Below are 20,580 nucleotides of genomic sequence, written 5' to 3' on the forward strand. Positions count from 1 at the left end.
TATTGAACATTTTCATATACATCACTTTTTATTTTTAAATAATTGTCATAATATACTACAATACATTACAATACATTAAAAATTTGTCTGACCCCACAGTAAATACATATTTTCTGTCGGTCAGTTCATCACCAGAGGCTTTCTTAGCAGTTTTGCTTCAAACCCACGTCAGTGTTATTTCTTCCATAATTCCTATTAATCGCGCTCACGTACATTAAAATCTAGTGGAATCCATTGTCGAAGTAGTTATCAACGCGAAAACAACAGTTAAAACACATGTTTAATTCTGTCCGGAATGCGAAGCAAGATTTTTTATCTTGTTCTACATTCCGAACAGCCGAATAAAATTGTGATTTTTTGCATAAAAATATGTTTTTACGCAGCGATAATAACAAGAAAACAACCACATTTGAAGATGTATGTGACAAATGAATTGATAGCCGTACGGGAAAGACCGTCATTTTGCGTAGCAGTTCGTGGGTTCTATTCATCTACGAGTACAAGAAAAAAACAGCACCCAAACCCCGTTATATTTAAGATCGTTCTGTCGTTCTGTCGGTCTAGGACAGTGGTTTTCAACCTTTTTGCAGCTTTTCTCGCCATGTAAGGTGCATGTAGGATTTCATTCCCCACTCACAAGTTCATACGCGGGGCGAGAGTGTGGTGAATCATGGTATTTAGTGAAATTGTGATAAAAAATTTCTCCTAAAAACTCAAAATTCCCCATCAACATACAGAATCAAGTGTCCAGACTTAAAACAAATTAAAAACTAAATAGGTGCATGTGTAAATTTGAAGATTAGAAAAGGAACTTTGAGGCTGTCCAGAATATGAATCAACATATCGTTGCATTTTTATGATATTTAGCAATGTTTCGAGCAAAATTATTGGAAATCTTTATTTTTTTCTCAAATTTTTCTTAATTCAGCCGCTTCTTAATAAGAGCTGGCACAAGTAGTATTATCGTTTGTTTAATAAAAAACAATTTTTGAGTAAACAATACTCTCGACTACACGATAAAGTTATCCTTTATGGCACAAACAACCGGGTCCATATGTAGCTATCCATTCCAGGTAATGTGCAACGTTAGTAAACATAGCGGGCTGGCGAGATTTGCCACATTCGAATTCGGCAATATCAAGAGCGACACCGATCAATTCCCAAGATGTACCATTCTTCAATACTAATGCATCACCGCCATCGCCCTGCAGAAGGTGTAGAAAGATACATTTATTCTTTTTCGTATAAATTGCCAGCATTGTGATCTTACCGTGCATGTATTGGCAGCATTCGGGATTAACTGTGATGACTCTCCGCATAGATTGTTTGAAGATACTTGCGATGAAACTGTCTGGCATATTGAAGGGGCATGCATTTGAAGCTCGGTTTCCTGGAGAACTTCGGCTAACGGTCCATTTGGATAACTAGCACCCCATCCAACGACGGTAGCTTTATGGTCGGGGAAAGATTCTGGGATTGCAACGGGCAAGCAAATGGGTTGGAAACTGGTTAATGGATCCTTTAGAACCAGTAGTCCAATGTTGTCAGCGAATTGATTCGTGGTTTTGTAGCCGGGATGAGCAAGGGCAGTGCTTATTTCGTTAGAAGTAATTGATTCGCTTGCATCAGTACGATTGTATACTCCCAGCAGTGCGCGTATATGCACGATGACCGGCATGCTCTCCACGATGGTAGCGGTTGTTACAATAGTACGATCGTTGATCAAAGACCCCTGACCGGAGGGGCTATCCAGGTAAGTTAGCAACGCAATCCAGGGGTACTTGTTGTGAGGTGACACATTTGAACCTGCAACAATACGTTGTCCATGGGATGGTTTAAACGCACATCCACCTGAACAAATAAAAATAATCTTTAGTCAGGATACTTAAAAGAAGAACCCTGAGAGCTTCGGAAAACTACTTAATACTTACTGGTGCACGTCGGACAAGCTGGTGGCACTGGAGGAGGAACATTTTGTGCAGATGCGTTTACTAGTTGCGCATCATTCACGTCGCGTAACTCATTTACGTTTGATTCGGTTTTAAGGGCAGGCCGGGGAATGAAAAGTGTTGGGAATGCAGACTGAACATTTGTGCCTAGTTGGCCAGTAACAGTTTGGACCAATGTAGAACTATTGAACAACGATTGAGTTTTGTTTACAAGGTTTACCAGTGGGAAATATATGGCGGGTACACGGGCTGTGGTGGATGTAGTTTTAGGACTTTCTGTAGTGGTTGTTTCAGTGGAGGACGTGGTCTCTGACGTACCGGTCGATGTCTCACTGCTAGCTGTGGTGGAAGTAGCTTCCTCAGTCGTAGCGCCAGGCTCTGTCGATTGAACCACTGGTTCGTCGTTACTGGGTCGATTGAGATTGATGCCAAAAATGTTTGAAATTCCGTTTTGTACGTTAGCACCGAACTGTCCAGCAAGATTCTGTGCCGCTCCCGTGACATTGTTCCACGATGCCTGAGTATTATCGATGAGACTTTGTATAGGATTTGACGAACCGTTGGCGGAAGAGCCGGATGTAGGCTCGTCATTGCTTGGCCGATTTCCTAGCGATCCGAACAATCCATTCTGAATGTTCACGCCTAACTGATTAGTGATTTGCTGCGCTGCATTAGTGGCGTTGCTGAAAGTGTTCTGGGAGGCAGTTACAAGTTCTGCCACCGGGTTTGGCGGTGGATCGTTCATCACAGAACTGCTGTTTGTTTGTGGCGCAGGTTCAGTAGTGGTACTCGACGGTATTTGAAAGAAAGATGCAATAGTGCTGTTACTTCCCTGAAAATTACTCAAAACCTGCTGTATTATTGACAGTTGGTTGGGTTTGGTTGGTACCACAGATTGCCCACTTTGAGGATCACTGAGTGAGAGGGACGGAAACGTAAGAGTGGCTAGCGAACTCTGGACAGGCTTTGTGATATTGTTGGCTGTTTGGTTCAGGTAATTTTGGACGTCAATAGCGGCCTGAGGAATTGGCCATTTCGTGTTAGGAGGGAAATTGTTTGGACTGTCATCGTGCAAACTTGTGGCGACCGTGATGGGACTTGCACCCGATTCTTTGACTGCAAGCAAATTGGGCGAAACATCTACAAAGTGATGTACTCCACTGCCTAACGGAGACACGCGTGGATTTTCCACCACTTTTCTGTTCACTGCTGGTTCTTCATGCTCCTGCTAAAGAAATTGTTTTTTAGTAGAAAACGCAATGCACAAGTCAGTATAGTCAACATACTTCACCATGGTGTGCATGGGTAAACACTAAACAACTTAACAAACAAAACTGCACAGATATCACTTGCATGGTTTCTACAAACCAATTTCACTTCTGTTCTGTTCGAGTGGCACCGCCAAACTGAACGGAATTGCGGGCAAATCAAACGTTTTGTGCACGCCCTGATCGACGGTTAAATCCAGTTTTTAATGAACCTGTGGGGAGGAAGGAAGACACTTTTATGCCACGATTCGTTTTGTTTGGCGAGTACTTTTGATTTTTCGGTGGTGGAAGAAAAGAAAATCACGAAAGATCGCTATCGCAGCATCCCAAATGCGTTGCACAAAATTCTTGCAAAACAGGTTTGCAGTTCCAACCCCACAGAGGTCATTGGCTTCAGGTGCAACTTTAAAAGAAATGCTATCGTAAGCCCAATTTCTTTGGGGTTAACAACCGAAAAAAAAAAATTTGCCATAACAAATCCATTTTATTCATAAAAGTGCAATGTAAAATATGAAGCTTATTAAGCTCAATAAACTTTGTGTTATTTATTTACGAAAAAAATGATCAGCCCGTAATAAGTGAAGCGGAACAAATTCAATATCTAAGCCATAGTTCATGTTCTAAGCTTTACAGTAGCATCCGGCAGATTGTCTCTGCACCCAAGGAATAAATGGATAAAGCTTAGTAAATACTGCAGGTTCGTTCGTTTGTCCACAACCAACGCCCGGAATTTGGATAGTTATACCGATGAGCGTCAAGAATGATGGGTCGTTTGGCCAGGGATACATAAGTCCAGTTCCTTCGTCGCCCTTTGTTGAAAAAGTAAACCGTTATGTTTTAAATACACGCAATGGTAGCACTCTTTCTCTTTTACTTACATCGCAAGAAGTCTTATGCTTGTCTTTCGGTGCAGGGCCAAACACACCACCGCATATATTATTCTCTGTTGAATTAGGGTAGGCCAGGCGACACTCATCGAATGAGTACAGAGGAATAGTCGCTTCTTGTAGTTTGTTCCACGATTCTCCACCAAACTCACGAGCTCCCCAGCCCACCAGTTTTGCCTCTGTGTTGGAAAATGTGTTAATTCTGCTGGGCAAACAAATGGGCATGAAGTTGTCGGTGATGGTTACTGGCACTGCCAACTGGAGAAGCCCTATATTGTAACTTAGCAAATTGGATGCACTGTACTGTGGATGAAGTTTCGTTCTGGTGACGGCGAACACACTCCTGGATGTACTTTCAGTGGTAGAATTAGGCTCAAAAACTCCAAATATAACTTTAATTTGATTGAAAATGATCATAGAAGAAACGATTCTACCGGTTGTAAGCACCACGCGATCATTGATCAGCGTCCCAGTGCCTACGTTTTGATCGTAGTACTGCAATACAGCTATCCACGGATATTTGTTGTATGGTGTAACCTCAGCGCCACCTAAAACACGAAACGAGGCAGTTTTCTGGGCAACACCACAGGCTGTGAAATGTTCATAGGCATTAAATTATTAGTACATTGCCTAAAACTTACGTGTATTTTTACCCATGGTGCAATCTGATGGACAGAACACGGGCTGAGAGGTCACAACAGCGCTTGAGATGGGACGTGCAGGATTCCAACTGGCCGATAAAGATGCTTGATTTGCCTGGTTTGTGCCAAACACGGAATTAATCCCATTTTGAATTGTACTACCAACCTGAGAAAATGTCTCCTGAACAGTGGATATGCCTTGACTGATCACACCACCAGAGCTGGAAGCGGCAGATTGATCACTCAGCGGTCGATTAGAGAGACTGGATAGCACCAGCAGAAAATTACTGAGACCAAGCTGGACTGGTCCAGCGTTCGAAGGCTGTTGTTCATCATGAGCTGCTGTGTCTGTGGGTTGTTTAGCTACGAAAGGTTTGTATAATTCTGATGTGCGATTCGAGTTGTGCAGATGTTGGACGAAACTAGTGAGTGCTGAAACACGCGACAATGTTGGTTTGCTGTAATTAGGCGCACGCTGTGTAGCGAGCTTTTGCTGAATAGACATATGATGTTCGATGAGCCTCGTTAGTGGTGCTTCGGTCGTAATGGGATCCAATTCGCGAGAGGAACCATTTATCTGAGATGTGTAAAAAACCAGGTACAATGTAAATCCACTAGTGGCATTTGAATAAAAACGATTTAAATCAACAGCTAGCATACCTTTTGTCCGTAGATGAAACCCAGCGATAAAATGATAAGAATACATGTAATATTCGCCATATCTTTAGCACCGTCGTGTGTGTATTTCACAAGATGTATTGCAAGAATGTTAAGCAATTTGAATTTACGGGTGCTTTTATCCGGAAACAGTTAAAAATAAAATAAAAAATGCAGAGGAGCACCATTGCTTCGAATGGAACGCCATGCATCAAGCATGGCACCATTCTGTCAATTACCAACGAATATTGTGGGTTTCGAAACTCACAAAAAGTGATGGAAAAAGAAGACAAACAGGTTATTTTGAACCCCTCCCTCCTCCCCTAATCTTCCGACGTTGGTCAATATCGGTCGTTGGTTATGGCGAGAATCGTATGAAAGACTTATGCTCAGTTTCTTATTTTTATTTTATTTAAATGTTCAGCGAAAGAATGATTAAATTAGGAAATAAAACAGCACAATCAAATTGTAGCTGGTGACTCTTAATCCTCACTGCAGTAACAACCGTCAGCCGTATTCGACCGAATCCACGTACCGAACCGGTTCACTCTGGTATACACGCCGGGGTAATTCGGTTTGGCACAACCCTCGCCCCACGACACAATCCCCGCGATCTGGTGCACATTGTCCGTGCTATTCTGCTTAATCACGTGCAATGGACCTCCGCTATCGCCTTGGCAGGAGTCTTTCTTTCCCTCGTCGTACCCTGCGCACAGCATGTTGTCTGTGATACGAGATGCCCCGTATCCCGTCTTTCGACAGTCGGCGTTTGACATGATTGGAACCGTTACCTCCTGCAGATTTGTAGAGATGGCTCCGTTTTCTGATGTCGCACCCCATCCCGTCACAATGCCCTAGTAGAAGGTTGGAAGAGAAAAGATGAGCGTATTTCAAAAGAAGCATCATGACAAGGGAGTATTTGTTTGTTAACGTACATCGTATCCAGTGAAAGGTTTCTTGGGCGTTGGCAGACAAACTGGTCGAAGTTTATCTTCAATGGTCATAACGGTCGCTAGCCGTAGGATTGCAATATCGCTATTATAGTTGTTTGAGTTGTAGCCATTATGTTCGATGACACGCAGTACTTTCGAAACCATTGTCATCGATTCGCTGGTGGACACTCGATCATGTTCCATCAGCACAACGCTGATCTTGTTTCGGTTGAAACCGTGCACGCAGTGAGCCGCTGTCAGGACGTGGCGATCGCTGATCAGTGATCCTCCACAGTAAAATGTGCCCGAGTACTGCAACATTGCCATCCATGGGTACTGATTAACTTGCGTTTCTTGTCCTCCCACGATGCGCGTTAGTCGGTTGGTTCTGCCGCATTCTGGTCGACAAGAAGAATACAAAATGTATGTTGGAAAGAGTTATTTGAATCATCAATCATTTGAACGATTCATGTACTAGTCGCTTACTGCACATCGGACATGAATCTGGCGGTGTTAGGGTTTCTGGCGCTGGAGTAGACGTAGATCCTATCAATCCTGCCAGCCATTCAATAAAGGGATTGTTTTTCTCTGTTTGTCCTTGAGCGGGAATTTCTAGAGCCTGCCTGTCTTCGGGGATCTGGGAATCGAACAGATTGAAATATGCAGAGATGGTAAATTAAATTAATAATGATTAATATAGATTGATTTATATACTAATACAAATGGAAGTAGAATATTGTTAAGATCATAAATGTAACAAAACGTTTACTTATCTCTAGCACATAACGATATGTTTGGTAAACGACATAGTTGGTTTTCTTTTATTTATTTGAACAATATTTATTAAATTCAATATAATACAATATTTCGTATATAAAACTATTTGAAGAAAAGCTCATAATCATTAAAGGTAAATTCAGATAATTTAAAAATGTAAAAAAACGATTGTATTCGTTAAGAAATCAAAACATAACCGGTTATTTGTGTATTATATTTTTCAACGATCTTATCTGGAACGTTCCAAACAAGAAGACATAAAGCGTTGTAAAGTTTCCAGGTCGCATTTTGTGTTCGTTTCGAAAACCAGTTCATTTCAGGAGCAGATTCACTCTTCTATTGATTTTAATCCCTCCATTCCGATTAGCGTGAATTTCTCGTTTCTTTTTCCAGTTTGAGAGTTTGTTGACCTCTTGAAACATTCTTTTGGTTAAGCACTCATCTTCTCACACACTCACAGAGACGCCAAAAACGAGATTTTTTTAATTAGCTGAATGCTTGCAAATAACAACTTTCTGAAGTCGAGTCATTTACGATCATTTGCTTTCATCCAGGAGTAAAGCGATTCTGGCAGCGTCGGAAACTTACACGTCCACCGGTAGTGAGGTCACTGAGAAATAACAGGCCGGCCATACACAGGATTAACAGCCGCATGGTGCTACAACGAACTGCGTGGACGCACTGTATCAAACGTGTGCACTGGTTTTGCGAAAATCGCTGCTTAAGACTGTGAACTTTCTTTTCGTTGTCCAACGTTCGTGTTGGACAGGCAGTAGGCGACACTCTATCCACAACTTACTGTAATGTGGATAAGACTCTCACTGGATTGAATTGAGGTGTGCACTGGTAGGGTGTACTTTGCATATAAATTGAGCGGCACTGGGTATTCGAGCGTGTGTTCATGCGTGAATGTTCGTCGAATTGTCACTCCAACTGTTTGCGCCGGTCGTCGATATCGTGCAGAAAACTCCAGGTTTCTTCAAGACGGTGTTGATTTTGAACAAATGGAAGAGTTTCAACCGGCCACCATTGGCGTTCGCTCTAGTCGCGACGCGAGATCGTACACAACTAAACGTTGCCGAGTGAATCTCGCCACACCTGACCACATCTCTGCGCCTGTTGGTACGACCACATCGCGAGACTGGTGAGATAGAAGAGCCATTCTGGCACACACTGGCACAACTGTTGATGGCTTCAACCCATTTGATCTAGATGGCAGCAGGTTCCCGTATTTCTCGGGGGAGTTTTGTAGTTTAAAGTTATAAGACTTTTCAAAACTACTCTACCTGCCTGGTGTAACATTCCATGTTAGTAACTAGGCCAGGGAACTGTAGGTGTACGTATTTTGTAGGAAGTGTTTGGGACGCCGGGGGGTGCGTTTGGCAAAGAAAGCCCATCTACCACAGTCAGACCAAAGCCGTGGTCTTGAACTTGTCACATCCACAGTAGCGCTGGACGGTAAAGTTTACCGATCCTTCTTTTCTAGTCTTATTTTATTGTTATTTTCGTTGCTTCCTCTTTTGTGTATGTTTACGGTCGGGTCTTTACTTTCCTCGACCAATACGCTTACTTTACTGTTCGCAAGCTGATGATCAGTCGCTCGATCGTCTGCATTGGTCAATGTACAGTAATATTCTTCACGGTCAGGGTTGGACATTTCTTGGCGGTCGAAGCTCTAGGGGTTTGGAGTAGACCAGCCACCCGACCGGTTCTGTTGGTGAAGAAATGTACCGCTAGTTGGTGCATAAATTATCGCTTTCCGCTCGTAACATTTCGCGGATTAAGGTTTCCGAGCTTGGCAGCATTGCACTAACTACACGAATGGTTGTTCGCAGTTCGAAGAGTGGTAACCATAAAATCAACATGAAGCTAAATGAGCAGTAACGAGATGTAACAACGTTAGTAATCAATATTTACATAGCTCAGTGGGTTTATAATGTTTTTAGTAAACATAAAATATAATACTGTCACGAATCGGATTCAATCTATATCGCATTGTTCTAAGCTAACTAGCGTTTATGTAAACATGCCTATTTAGGTCAACGTGGACTTACTTTCTGTGATTATTGTACTAGTATAATTAAACGTTGTATATTCATAAGTAGGGGAAAGTATTGTAGCGTCCATGATTGATGGGTAAAAACTAAGATGAATGGATATTTTTGTAAATACACTACACTGTAAGTTTAAATTTTTAGATTAATGAGACATGAAAAAATGCTTTATTCTAAATAATTAATGTACACACTGTTGAAGAAGGAAATTTAGAAAAATACAAAAATGTATTAATACGAAGTTTTATCCCATTCGTGTATGTGTTGTATGTGTTTTATGCACAAACTTATTTCAATTCGTTCCTTTGAGTCCATTCCGATTGGTTGTAAAAGTTTACCATTTACCTTTGGCTGTATTTATAAGCCTATCCTGGCCTGTAAGATTTCATACGTCTTATTCGTTGCTTGATTCTTTTGAATTGTACATACATCTAATTGCATATACTTGAGCGAGTGTAACTGGATTTACGACGGCTACTCTTCGTTTCTTTCATTCCTACTGTTATCCCACTTATGAAATTGTTTCCTCCCTGTCCGACTACTGCAAGTCGTTCATTCTGATACGCTTTCACTTGATATACTATTGCTCGTGTTCACTATTGTTCACTGGATTGTGCGAGGGCGCGTCGCTGCGGTTCAATGGTGTTTGAGCTGTCATCAAAAGGACGTGAGTGGACGTTCATTGGACATAGCAAACCAATGGTACACGGACACCATATGAGGTGCTTTCTTTAATTAATTTTGTCAGCTCATATGTTTTTTGTTCGGCTACACCCGTTCCCGTTTATTTGCTGTTGGTGCTGTTTTACACCTCGTGCGACTGCTCGGCCAGGTACGTTGCAGAGGACTTTGGGGTATTTTTTCGACCGCTGTCGACTCGCGGCTGCCCAAACACGTCGGCTTGATAATCTCAATGTGATTGTGGTCGGTCGGTCCCACCCCCGCACTTGGAATAGTTTGCGTGCGGCACGGGACGGGAGATCAGCACAGAGTGTTCGATGTACGCGCACGGTCACAGTCAAAAACGCAAGCAGTGAGCGATAGTGTTGCGCTGCGCGAGGATGCGGAAGTATCGTGCTGCTGGTGTGCTCATTTTTGGATGATCACCAGCTTTGCTAGGGAAGCACAGTTTTGGTGATTATTTCTTTGGTCTCTATTCCAAGGAGGAAGATGAAGCTGTTTACGGTAGTGTTATGGGTGGAGCTGTGCGTGTTGTATGTGGTGTTTGCTGTAAGTGTCACCGGTCAGCTGGTTACCGGGCTTGGTAGTCAAATTCTGAATTCATCTATTTTCGAACGATTCCTTCAACAAGCGAGAAGATGAGGAACACAACCGGATCAATTACGACATCTACGTGACGCCAATCATGGTGAGCACTATCGCTGACAACCGGTTTCGTGCAAAAAACCCACTTATAGCGTGGCTTTCGACTGTGCTGAGCTACAAACCTCCGAGCTTCGGCGTGGAGACACCGATCAGTTCAACAATGAAGCCTCCACCACGTGACTGCTCACAGTGTTGTATGTATACGAGGTGTATGCTCTTGGGTCATGTGATTAAGGTTCCTACCTACTTTCTCTATCTTACAGCTTGTGGTCGAGGTAAGACAAGCTCAAGAATTGTTGGCGGGGACGCGGCCGATTTGAAAGAATATCCTTGGATAGTGATGCTGCTGTATCGGGGTGCTTTCTACTGCGGCGGTTCGTTGATCAATGATCGGTACATAGTGACAGCGGCACATTGTGTGCTAAGCTTCACGCCCCAGCAGCTGTTGGCGAAGTTGTACGATGTAGAGCACGGGGAAATGGTTACTCGCGCGATCGTTAAACTGTACGGTCACGAGCGATTTAGCCTGGATACGTTCAACAATGACATCGCGTTGGTCAAACTGCAGCAGCCGGTAGAGGCAGGCGGTAGCTTTATTCCAATATGTCTTCCCGTTGCTGGCAGAAGCTTTGCGGGTCAAAATGGAACTGTTATCGGTTGGGGAAAGCTAGCGAATGGGAGTTTGTCGCAAGGATTGCAGAAAGCGATAGTGCCAATAATTTCCAACATGCAGTGTCGAAAGTCAAGTTACCGTGCTTCACGCATCACGGACAACATGCTCTGCGCAGGATATACTGAAGGAGGTAGAGATGCCTGTCAGGTACGTCGTTGCAATGTACTAGTAATCCTCCACAGTGTAATAATATTATGATTCGTTATCCTTTCAGGGTGATAGTGGAGGTCCGTTAAATGTTGGCGATAGTAATTTCCGCGAGCTCGTCGGCATAGTGTCATGGGGAGAGGGATGCGCCCGGCCCAACTATCCCGGAGTCTACACACGAGTGACGCGTTACTTGAACTGGATTAAGTCCAACACCAGAGATGCGTGCGTCTGTGAGCATTCTATAGCGTAATTCTACACGAGCGTCATGGAGAGCAGATAACAATAAAACAAAATTACCAAACGTAACTAAGTAGTAAATGTGCACTATGCATGATTGAACTAATTAGGTAAACCGGCGGAAATCGGAGGAAACAGGCATTGAGCAAATGACATAGTATGAAAAGAGCAGAGATGATGACAATTTGCATGTTTTTTTACCCAATCCCATAAATCATACGGCGCACCGTCGGGTATGGAAATCTTTTGCACAATGTATGTGAGCCACATGAAAATGAGGTACAGTTAAATGAACATTAAATTTGAACGATTGTTCATTTGCGCTGTGTAGAAGCTTTGTGGAGCTATTTTCCATTTAACTATTGTCTTATAGTTGAGTGCCGATTGGTACTAACGTATGTGAGTACACAGTCTATTGAAAAATATAGTGGTAATAATGGTTAGAAACAGAAACAGAAACTGTTTCAATAAACTATATTTCATATTGGGATTGAATCAAATTATTTTTTTTCTAAATATCGATAACAACATTTTTAGCTACAACAGTTATTCAGTAAGAAAATCAAAACAACAGTTGTTCAAATTTACGGTCTAACTCAGCAGCATGTCAAATCTGAGCAAATGAAACTTTCACTCAAGGTGGTTCTTACGTTTTTAAATGTTTTCCTAAGAAAGTGAAGCCCGTGTGGTATACGCTTCCTTCTCTCTCAGCACAGCACATTACCATTTTTGCATATATTTCAAACTACCGAACGGCTTTATGTGATCGATTATCACCGTTTGCTTAATGATTTGCCCATTTTCATGCGGATGTGCTAATTGATAAGACGATAATACCTGTTCGAGTGTAAATGTATGGAAGCAAGCATGATTGTGACGCCACGATAGAAAATTTGAAATATGATCCGTTTTTTCTTCTAATTTTATTCCGAAGCCAAACGCCCAAAGTCGTCCACGTAGTGTTCGCGTTTGAATAAAGTCATAAAAATGCATCATGGTGTAGTAAAAACAGTAAACAACTCACGACAGTGTGAGAAGAAAGCTATGAAGCGTGCGACAAGGCAGGCGACTACATTATGCTGAAAGATGGGAGAGAAAGTACTGAAGACGAAACCTGACCAACGGCACTTGCAGACGTCGATCGCTACTTGGATGCGTGAGGACTTTTAGTTCAAGTTCAAATTCGTCGCGCTGATGGCGTTTCGTTCGGTGTGGTGTCTAGCCTTATCGTGTTTAGTGCTGGAAGGCGTAGTTTCTCGCACGATGGCCAACGAAAGCAATAGTACAGTGCAGTATTGGGACCTGGCTAGCGAGAACCTTACTATTCCGGGACGTTTTGCTTGGAATGATAGTTTAATGATTGATCCGAATGGTTTTATAGGAAAGGCACCGTTGCTTAACAGTGGCGTATGGACATGGATCACGACCGTGTTTGGAATGCCTATTTTTAGTGTGTTTGCGTACAGGGCAGCCCCTCGTAACTGTGCACCTTGCTGTGAGTAGTAACACATAGGTGCTCGCACCTATGTGCGTTGAAAAGTTACAGAAGGAAATTGCAAAACCTGATTATAATCCTCAATGTTTCGCAGCATGTGGGACAAATGCAAATAATTCAAAAATTGTCGGTGGTCACGAAGCTGAGATCGGGCGTTACCCGTGGATGGTGGCACTGTACTACAACAACCGGTTTATTTGCGGAGGATCCTTGATCAACGATCGGTACGTCCTGACGGCAGCGCACTGTGTGTTTGGTAGCGATCGGTCGCGTTTTAGCGTGAAATTTTTGATGCACGACCGCACAGTTCCCAAGGAGGATTCATTCGAGCGTAAGGTGTCCTACATAATGACGAACTGGTTCTTGAACGTGCTCGTTTTCATTACGAACGACGTAGCTCTTTTGAAACTGAGCGAACCAGTACCACTGGGCGAAACAATTATCCCAGTGTGCTTACCACCGGAAGGCAACACATACGCTGGACAGGAGGTCAGACCGCAAACTTTCTCTCCCAGCAGCCCTGAGCAATGCGATTAACCTAGCTCTCGTATCCTCGTTTCGTTCCCAGGGAATCGTGACCGGCTGGGGTAAGTTGGGTGATGGTACGTTTCCCATGAAACTGCAGGAAGTACACGTGCCGATACTGTCGAACGAGCAGTGTCACAACCAGACGCAGTACTTCCGGTTCCAGATCAACGATCGTATGATGTGTGCTGGGATTCCCGAGGGTGGTAAGGACTCCTGCCAAGGTGACAGCGGAGGACCGATGCACGTGTTCGATACCGAAGCAAATCGGTTCGTGATTGCGGGCGTCGTATCGTGGGGCTTCGGCTGTGCCCAACCACGGTTTCCGGGCATATACGCCCGAGTGAACCGATTCATTTCGTGGATTAACTTCAATACTCGAGATGCGTGTACGTGCAAGTAAAGCGATGCTTTGTTCTGGACACACGCCGAATAAACAACGTACCTGAAATGGAAACAAGGAGCAATTCGAAGAGGGTCGAAAGGAGGAGGATCGAAAGAAAAGGTTTGTGGAAGTACAGTGCAGCTTGCTGTAACGCCGAGCAACGTGTCCATTAGCCGTGTCCACTTGACCGGTGAATGCCTTGTGTTTGAGATTGTTTAAATAAAGCTTTTACTTGCACTTGATCGCGATCACGGTGATGATTTATCTTGGTCGAAAGGTGAAAGCTCTTGATGGAGGACTTTTTCTCACCTTCGTACGAGGTTCTGGTGAGTAATTTTGCCGGTTGAAATCCAATGAACATTGCACAAGGTGTTAAAAAATGCCAAGCTGTTAAAGTTCAGCGCACCCGCATTCTACAGCAACAGCAACAGGAAGAGTTACGATCGTATGTGAGGCATCCATTTTATCTCTGTGTTATTTTTGGGAGAAAGAAACACTCTAGCCCAGTGACTCATTCTGTGAAGGTAATGTTACCCACGTTTTCTTTAGTCGAGATATGGCAGTTCAACGTTCAAATGATCTTGAACTTGTCGTTCGGCGAAGTTACCTTTGCGTCACTTATCTTGCATCCGGTGCTATTGAATATTGGCTGACCGATAATTGTTTGACAAAACAATTTGAACTTCCTTGTAAGTAGTAAATTGAAAATAAAACTGAAGAAAAGTGTGTATTGTACTATACTGAAACTAGAAAACGGTTGAATAACTGTGTCTAAAAATCGTTTTAGAATATGTAATAAGCACCTATTAACAGTAAAACACATTAACAAACGATTGCAATTGTACTATCATTTACTGAGCCTAGTGGTTATCTGTTGAAACGGTATTTGATGAAACACTTGACAAATTATGCTAATTACTCATTACTTTCAACTTGCTCTACTGATCTAGTTCTATTGCCCTACTGCCCATCAAAGAATGAGTGTGTCGCGTGAGGAACGGTTGGCCACGAATCTGTGGGCTGTATCATTAGCGCTTGGAAGTTTGGCTCCACAATGGCTCCACTGTCCTCGCTACCTCCGTGCTTTGTCAAGGACCATTCACCCTCAGGTTAGCTTCTTGAGGTTGCGGGATGGCTGTCGGAAGGAATGAATCAGCCCACTCGCGACCATTAACATTCAAATATCATGATGTACACGCTATCATGCCTTGAACTTCACGTACGATCGCACCCACAATGCTGTCCTCTACCACTACAGAGGTGTGCGGTAGAAGGCTGGGTGCAATATGGATGCGTTTTCAAGGTTTTTGTCCCCCTAAACCAGTTGAATGTCAGCATCATCTGCATTTCCTAATGCGCGAAATGCGCGTGATCACCAGAAAGGTGAGCAGTTCGTTGAGCAGCGGGGTTCGTTGTTCAAGTTCAGGTTAAAAAGTAGTCACGCGGGTGTATCGGCGGTGGGGGCTCAACATGAGGGCTAATGATGCCTTTTACGGGTAACATTCTTGTATCACGCAAGTGTATGGTTGTATGATGAAATGAAAGAAAGTTATTGTATGCAATAACAAATAAGGCAAAGTATGACCTGATGTAGAATTGCTTTAGAAATAGCGCTCAGATACCTTGCCGATTCGGATAATATTATCACATAACAGCACATAATGAAAAAGCTCAATCCAACATACTATCGTAAAAGAGAGCAAAATTGGCTGATGGCTTATTATTGTGGTAGCTTTAAATATGCGACCCTGAAATTCAAAAATATTTCCTTAACATTTTATAGGTTCAAGGCTGTGGCTGTACGTTGCGACACCGAAGGTTACGTAGCAATACAATGCATTACGTTTTCAGCTGCACTTGCTCCAAGGTAGAAGTACAGTATGAGCGTTTCAGGTTGTCTCATTCCACTTGTTTAAGTTTTGTTCCTGTAGGCAATGAAGAGCAGGCTGGAAAATTAACGAAAGCGATTGATCGAGTTTGGTCAAAGTCAAGTTTTCGGCTTCCAGATAGGTCAGGGTCACGAGTTGACATGGTCGTCGATAATTTCCAATTTCAAAACTATGGAACACATTGTGTAACAAACCAACCGAGACAACGATTACGAAATTTTTAAAAATTGGTATATAGAAAAATTGAACAAACGTAATTCAGGTTAAAGGTTTACAGCAAATGAATGAATAAACTGTATTTTTGAAACTTGTATTGTGGAGGGCATGCAATTTATTGATATTCTAGATGTAGATTTGTTTTTAAGATTATAATTGGCTACAATATGTATAATACCGATGTTTGATTATAGTCAATTGCTGGTCCGTAGGTAATTGGTATAAAAATGTGGTTTTCAAATTGCTAAACTCCTTGAAGTGTGCTCAAGGATCTGAAATGTGCCCTTCGAGAAAAACGATCACCAGATCTGATAAATAAACTAATTGATCATGACGGTAGGTTATATACAAATAGCGGGGGAAAAAGACAAAAAGTATGAGCCCTTCAAAACCGAGCAACGATGCAGCGATGCACAAGTGCAACGTGATTTGCATGCTCGAAGGGTTATTGCTTCGGTACCTCTATTTGCTTCTCCACATCAACAGAAAAAAAATCTGTATGCAAGTTAGCGCTGCCTTGAGAGCAAGTGAGCAAGAGAAGAGAGGGAAGAGAGAGACAGAAAATGAAAGAAAGAGAGAGAGTTAGAAAGAGAAAGAGAGAGAAAGAGAGCTAGAGAGACCGAGAGAGGCAGATAGAGAAAGACGAAAAGTTGTTTTGTATCGAAGAAGAGATGATGGAAAATAAACAAACAAACGAAGCCACAAACGCTAAACCGCTGGCCATGGCGGGGGCAATGGTGGTTTACAGTCAAATTGTTGAACTATTGTCGTTACTACCACATCGAAAAGAAAGATGTCCAATGCCTACATTGCTCTCACTGTTACACCTCCCTCCCTGGCATGGCACTCCCACCCTTATCGATCACTGACACTGGCCTTCTCCCTCGCACGTGGGTTCCAGCGCGCACATGATGCGGTCTTATCGACGATGTAAGCGACGCAAGCACGAACTACCACGAGTAAGGAAGCCATCGGTCCGATGTGTGTTAGTAGAACCAAGGGCACGCACTCTCACTTTCCGCTCGCACTATGAGGTAATTGTCCACCGTAATCATCCCGGGGCGGTCTCGGAGAGATGTGGTGGTTATGTCGCGAGCATCACGACACGCTGACACAGAGACAGGTGTACTGGCGAAAATGGGCGCTTTGGATGTGTGTGTAAGCAGACGGCACTGCATAGTTCGCATACCCGCAGACGCAGTACAAGCGCATCCGCACCCTTATCGCATGCGGCCTCTACTACTCTCGTTACAGAAGAAGACGGCAACGCGAGCACGAGATCAGAGAAGCCGCACGGAAGGGAACAACTGCAGGAACGCACCCGTCGCAAAACAAAGAGGGCACACACCACACATTGACACGGGTTCGATCACTCGAGTCGAAGCGCGCCAAGGTAGTCGACAACGTCCCGCGCGCGTCGTCATTGTCTGTTGAGCCTTCTGAATCCGATTCGGAAAGTGTGTATATAAAAGCTACGCCGACTACCACTGTCAGTCACAGAACATTGCGTAAAGGGGCACAAGAAGCTTCACAGCGCAAAAGGCTCCATCATAGTTGTATACCATAAAAGCAGAACACACTGTGAGTTCCGGTACGGATTCGCCGCTCCATTCTATAGATCCGTTCAGCGTCTGATCGGCCGTACAAGTCTTTCCTGAAGTGTGTGTGTGTGTTTCGGTGCTGTGTCGAGGCCATTTCTAACCTAACCATGATAATGAATCGTTCCTCATCCGTTCACTTGATGGCAATCTGGGTTCTGATGCTGACAACGCTAGCTGTCCCATTGCTAGCAGCTCCCGTTTACAACTCCAGCGAATCCTGTGATTGTGGTGAGTTGCAGTCGTGTGGTGGGATAGGCGGTGCATAATCGCGTGTGAATGAAAGTGAAAGGTTAAGTTGACATTTGTAAACACCTTGCGCATCTGCTGGGGTAGAAAAGTGCATTCAGGCGGGATCCAGGACACTGAAACGCAGAAGTGCATCGTTTCCCTGATCATTCATGCGTCGGAGACGCGTTGCATAACAAATCATTCCAATGGAGCGTGATTTTGCAAAGAAAAAGTGCATGTGACTGTAGGTATGGACATGGTCCGTAGCCAAGCGACATCTCAAACTACGCCGCATACACAGATTTCACTTTCGTTGGTGAATAATATGAAGAAGTTCCATTGAATTGATACTGTTCGTACACGACACTATGTGCAGAAGTGTGGTGTGAAAAATCTGGCGTGTGAATGGGTGGCTTTTTCCAGGCACGATGATGGGCGTGTTTCGACTGTGTAACTGTGAAACCCCGAGAGACGAGCGAATGAGGCCAGCAGCAAATTAGGTTAAGCGTACGCATAAACGGAACATCAATGATACCGGCTATACATAACGAATGCAGTGGCATCAGGACAGTTGCATTTGTGTTTCAATTGTTTGGTTGAATTTTTGTGCCAGCTATAGACATCGCGTGATCTAATTCATCAAGAAAATAATTCAAATCAAAATGTGTGCAAGGGGTGTCATTGAATTAACGCTTCGACCTGTAACAAGGATCTGGTTGCGTCTAGTGCGCCTGCAGGACTGCACGGTTCAATATGTGAACATTATAAACAAATACTTTATCAGCCAGGACAAAACATAACACAAAAAATGTTGCGGTGATCTTGTTACATCTAAATTACAATTAAGTAACGTTTAGGGAGTGTGCAGAAAATAATTTGAAGAAATACTAAACACTCCAGTTCGGTGAATGGTGTTAATATTTTAATGTGTTTATTTTCCAGTTTGTGGAGTTGGAGGACGCACCAATCGCATTGTCGGAGGCTCCGAAGCCGCTGCACATCAATTCCCCTGGTTGGCTGGCCTTTTCCGCCAGGGCAAACTATACTGCGGAGCATCGGTCGTTTCGCGCAATTTTCTGGTCACGGCAGCACACTGTGTAAACTCGTTCGAAGCGAGTGAGATTAGGGTTAGTGTTGAATCGCAGAACAGCTGAAAGATATTTCACTCTTTTTGTTCACTCAATTCCATTACCCTTCGTATAGGTTTATCTCGGAGGGCATAATATTGCCAAGGATTACACCGAGCTTCGGAGAGTGAAACGAATCATCGACCACGAGGATTTCGATATATTCACGTTCAACAACGATATTGCTCTCCTGGAGCTAGATAAACCACTGCGCTATGGACCCACCATTCAGCCAGCTTGCCTCCCGGACGGAAGTAAATAAGTTTTGCTTTGGTTTTTCGCCCCGGTGGCTCGATCGAGAACTATAACGTTGAACTATATTTTGCAGGTGTAATGGACTTTACTGGAACAATCGGTGTGGTTGCTGGATGGGGAAGGGTGGAGGAGAAGCGTGCTCCATCCAAGACGCTGCGATCCGTTGAAGTTCCCATCTGGTCACAGGAGCAATGCCTTGACGCTGGGTATGGCAGTAAGAAGATCTCTGCCAACATGATGTGCGCCGGGTACCACGATGGGCAGAAAGATGCTTGCCAGGGTGATAGTGGTGGCCCGATGCATAAGATGGGACTGTTTGGCAGCATGGAAGTGATTGGAGTCGTTTCGTGGGGACGGGGATGCGCCCGCCCAAATTTGCCCGGTATCTACACGCGCATCGTCAATTACTTGCCTTGGATTCACGAGAAGCTTGCCAACGAATGTCTCTGCCCGCCTAAGGATGTTGCTCGAAGGATTTGATGTGACTGTGAAGTTACACGACCTAGAGACACAGAAGTGTGCTGTTGATAATTTATTCGTTTTCTAGTCACAACATACCATAGGATGTAGAGGCTGATGATTCGGCTGTAACTATTAGCATGTAAGATATGGCTACATTCGCGTATTGTTATGAAACGTTTATTATGCGGCAGAAAGTAAATAAAACCAGAAACACATACGACATTCCATGTTCCGTGAATGAGTCATCAGCTCTCAGTAGACTGGTTTGATTTCAGCTTGGAATTAACAGGAAAATGTGATGTTCGCTGATGTAAGTTGACGACGGCACAGACTGCTGCCATCGATCATATGTCATTTCCGAACGACGGTGACCAAATGCAGACCTGAAGGTAGAAAGCTAGTAAGTGATCGAACATCTCCCACCCAACGTACGAAGCTTCCATTGATTAGGAGAGAAATGGAAAGTGAATCTCCCTCCGAGCTTTCTGACGGACCAGTTCTCTTGAACCTATCTCCGTTTTTACCTGTCTCTCTCTATCTTGTACTGATGCATGCAGCACATGGGTTATCGTCTCTTGCTTTAGTTGCTTCTCCAATGTTGTGTAGTTTACAGGGTTCGCCATGCTTCTTGATGAATGGGTGTCTTGATGCTGCTTTTCTTTTTAATAATTATATTATAATTTTACTGCTGTAATGTTTAGTTCCAAACTTTTTTTAGATATCAAATTTAAAAACAACATATTATATCTCAACAATCATTCCTCGTTATCGGTTCGATAATCCTTCACCCCATTCGTAGGATTCATTATTCTGCTATCAATCAACCCAGCGTTCGGCAAAATTTGC

At 43.5% G+C, this 20,580-nt stretch overlaps 5 protein-coding genes across 5 annotated transcripts; 2 read left to right on the forward strand and 3 right to left on the reverse strand.

The window, feature by feature from the left end:
- Nucleotides 1–1,010: 1,010 nt before the first annotated feature.
- Nucleotides 1,011–3,650, reverse strand: LOC11175499 (mucin-5AC). The gene is made up of 4 exons (XM_061651017.1): nucleotides 3,236–3,650; nucleotides 1,932–3,174; nucleotides 1,271–1,851; nucleotides 1,011–1,205 (listed from the first exon to the last, which is right to left on the reverse strand). The coding sequence occupies exons 1-4, from the start codon at nucleotides 3,302–3,304 to the stop codon at nucleotides 1,023–1,025; spliced, it is 2,076 nt and encodes a 691-aa protein (XP_061507001.1). The 5' UTR covers nucleotides 3,305–3,650; the 3' UTR covers nucleotides 1,011–1,022.
- A 45-nt stretch (nucleotides 3,651–3,695) lies between these two features.
- On the reverse strand, nucleotides 3,696–5,403 carry LOC11175686 (proclotting enzyme). The gene is made up of 3 exons (XM_061651029.1): nucleotides 4,758–5,403; nucleotides 4,096–4,694; nucleotides 3,696–4,026 (listed from the first exon to the last, which is right to left on the reverse strand). The coding sequence occupies exons 1-3, from the start codon at nucleotides 5,401–5,403 to the stop codon at nucleotides 3,838–3,840; spliced, it is 1,434 nt and encodes a 477-aa protein (XP_061507013.1). The 3' UTR covers nucleotides 3,696–3,837.
- Nucleotides 5,404–5,791: 388 nt separating this feature from the next.
- On the reverse strand, nucleotides 5,792–8,166 carry LOC1274708 (trypsin-1). The gene is made up of 4 exons (XM_313869.6): nucleotides 7,700–8,166; nucleotides 6,821–6,971; nucleotides 6,338–6,732; nucleotides 5,792–6,256 (listed from the first exon to the last, which is right to left on the reverse strand). Exons 1-4 carry the CDS (start codon nucleotides 7,763–7,765, stop codon nucleotides 5,885–5,887), a joined length of 984 nt encoding a protein of 327 aa, XP_313869.6. The 5' UTR covers nucleotides 7,766–8,166; the 3' UTR covers nucleotides 5,792–5,884.
- A 1,264-nt stretch (nucleotides 8,167–9,430) lies between these two features.
- LOC3291034 (trypsin-1) lies at nucleotides 9,431–11,620 on the forward strand. Its single transcript, XM_061644317.1, has 4 exons — nucleotides 9,431–10,395; nucleotides 10,478–10,685; nucleotides 10,755–11,311; nucleotides 11,379–11,620. The coding sequence occupies exons 1-4, from the start codon at nucleotides 10,336–10,338 to the stop codon at nucleotides 11,562–11,564; spliced, it is 1,011 nt and encodes a 336-aa protein (XP_061500301.1). The 5' UTR covers nucleotides 9,431–10,335; the 3' UTR covers nucleotides 11,565–11,620.
- Nucleotides 11,621–12,478: 858 nt separating this feature from the next.
- LOC4577070 (transmembrane protease serine 9) lies at nucleotides 12,479–19,979 on the forward strand. Its single transcript, XM_001237552.4, has 8 exons — nucleotides 12,479–13,046; nucleotides 13,141–13,535; nucleotides 13,615–13,960; nucleotides 15,281–15,339; nucleotides 17,680–17,890; nucleotides 18,833–19,017; nucleotides 19,094–19,271; nucleotides 19,346–19,979. Exons 1-8 carry the CDS (start codon nucleotides 12,746–12,748, stop codon nucleotides 19,750–19,752), a joined length of 2,082 nt encoding a protein of 693 aa, XP_001237553.4. The 5' UTR covers nucleotides 12,479–12,745; the 3' UTR covers nucleotides 19,753–19,979.
- Nucleotides 19,980–20,580: the final 601 nt, after the last annotated feature.

Source organism: Anopheles gambiae, chromosome 2 (genome assembly GCF_943734735.2).
Source record: "Anopheles gambiae chromosome 2, idAnoGambNW_F1_1, whole genome shotgun sequence".
Taxonomy (NCBI): domain Eukaryota; kingdom Metazoa; phylum Arthropoda; class Insecta; order Diptera; family Culicidae; genus Anopheles; species Anopheles gambiae.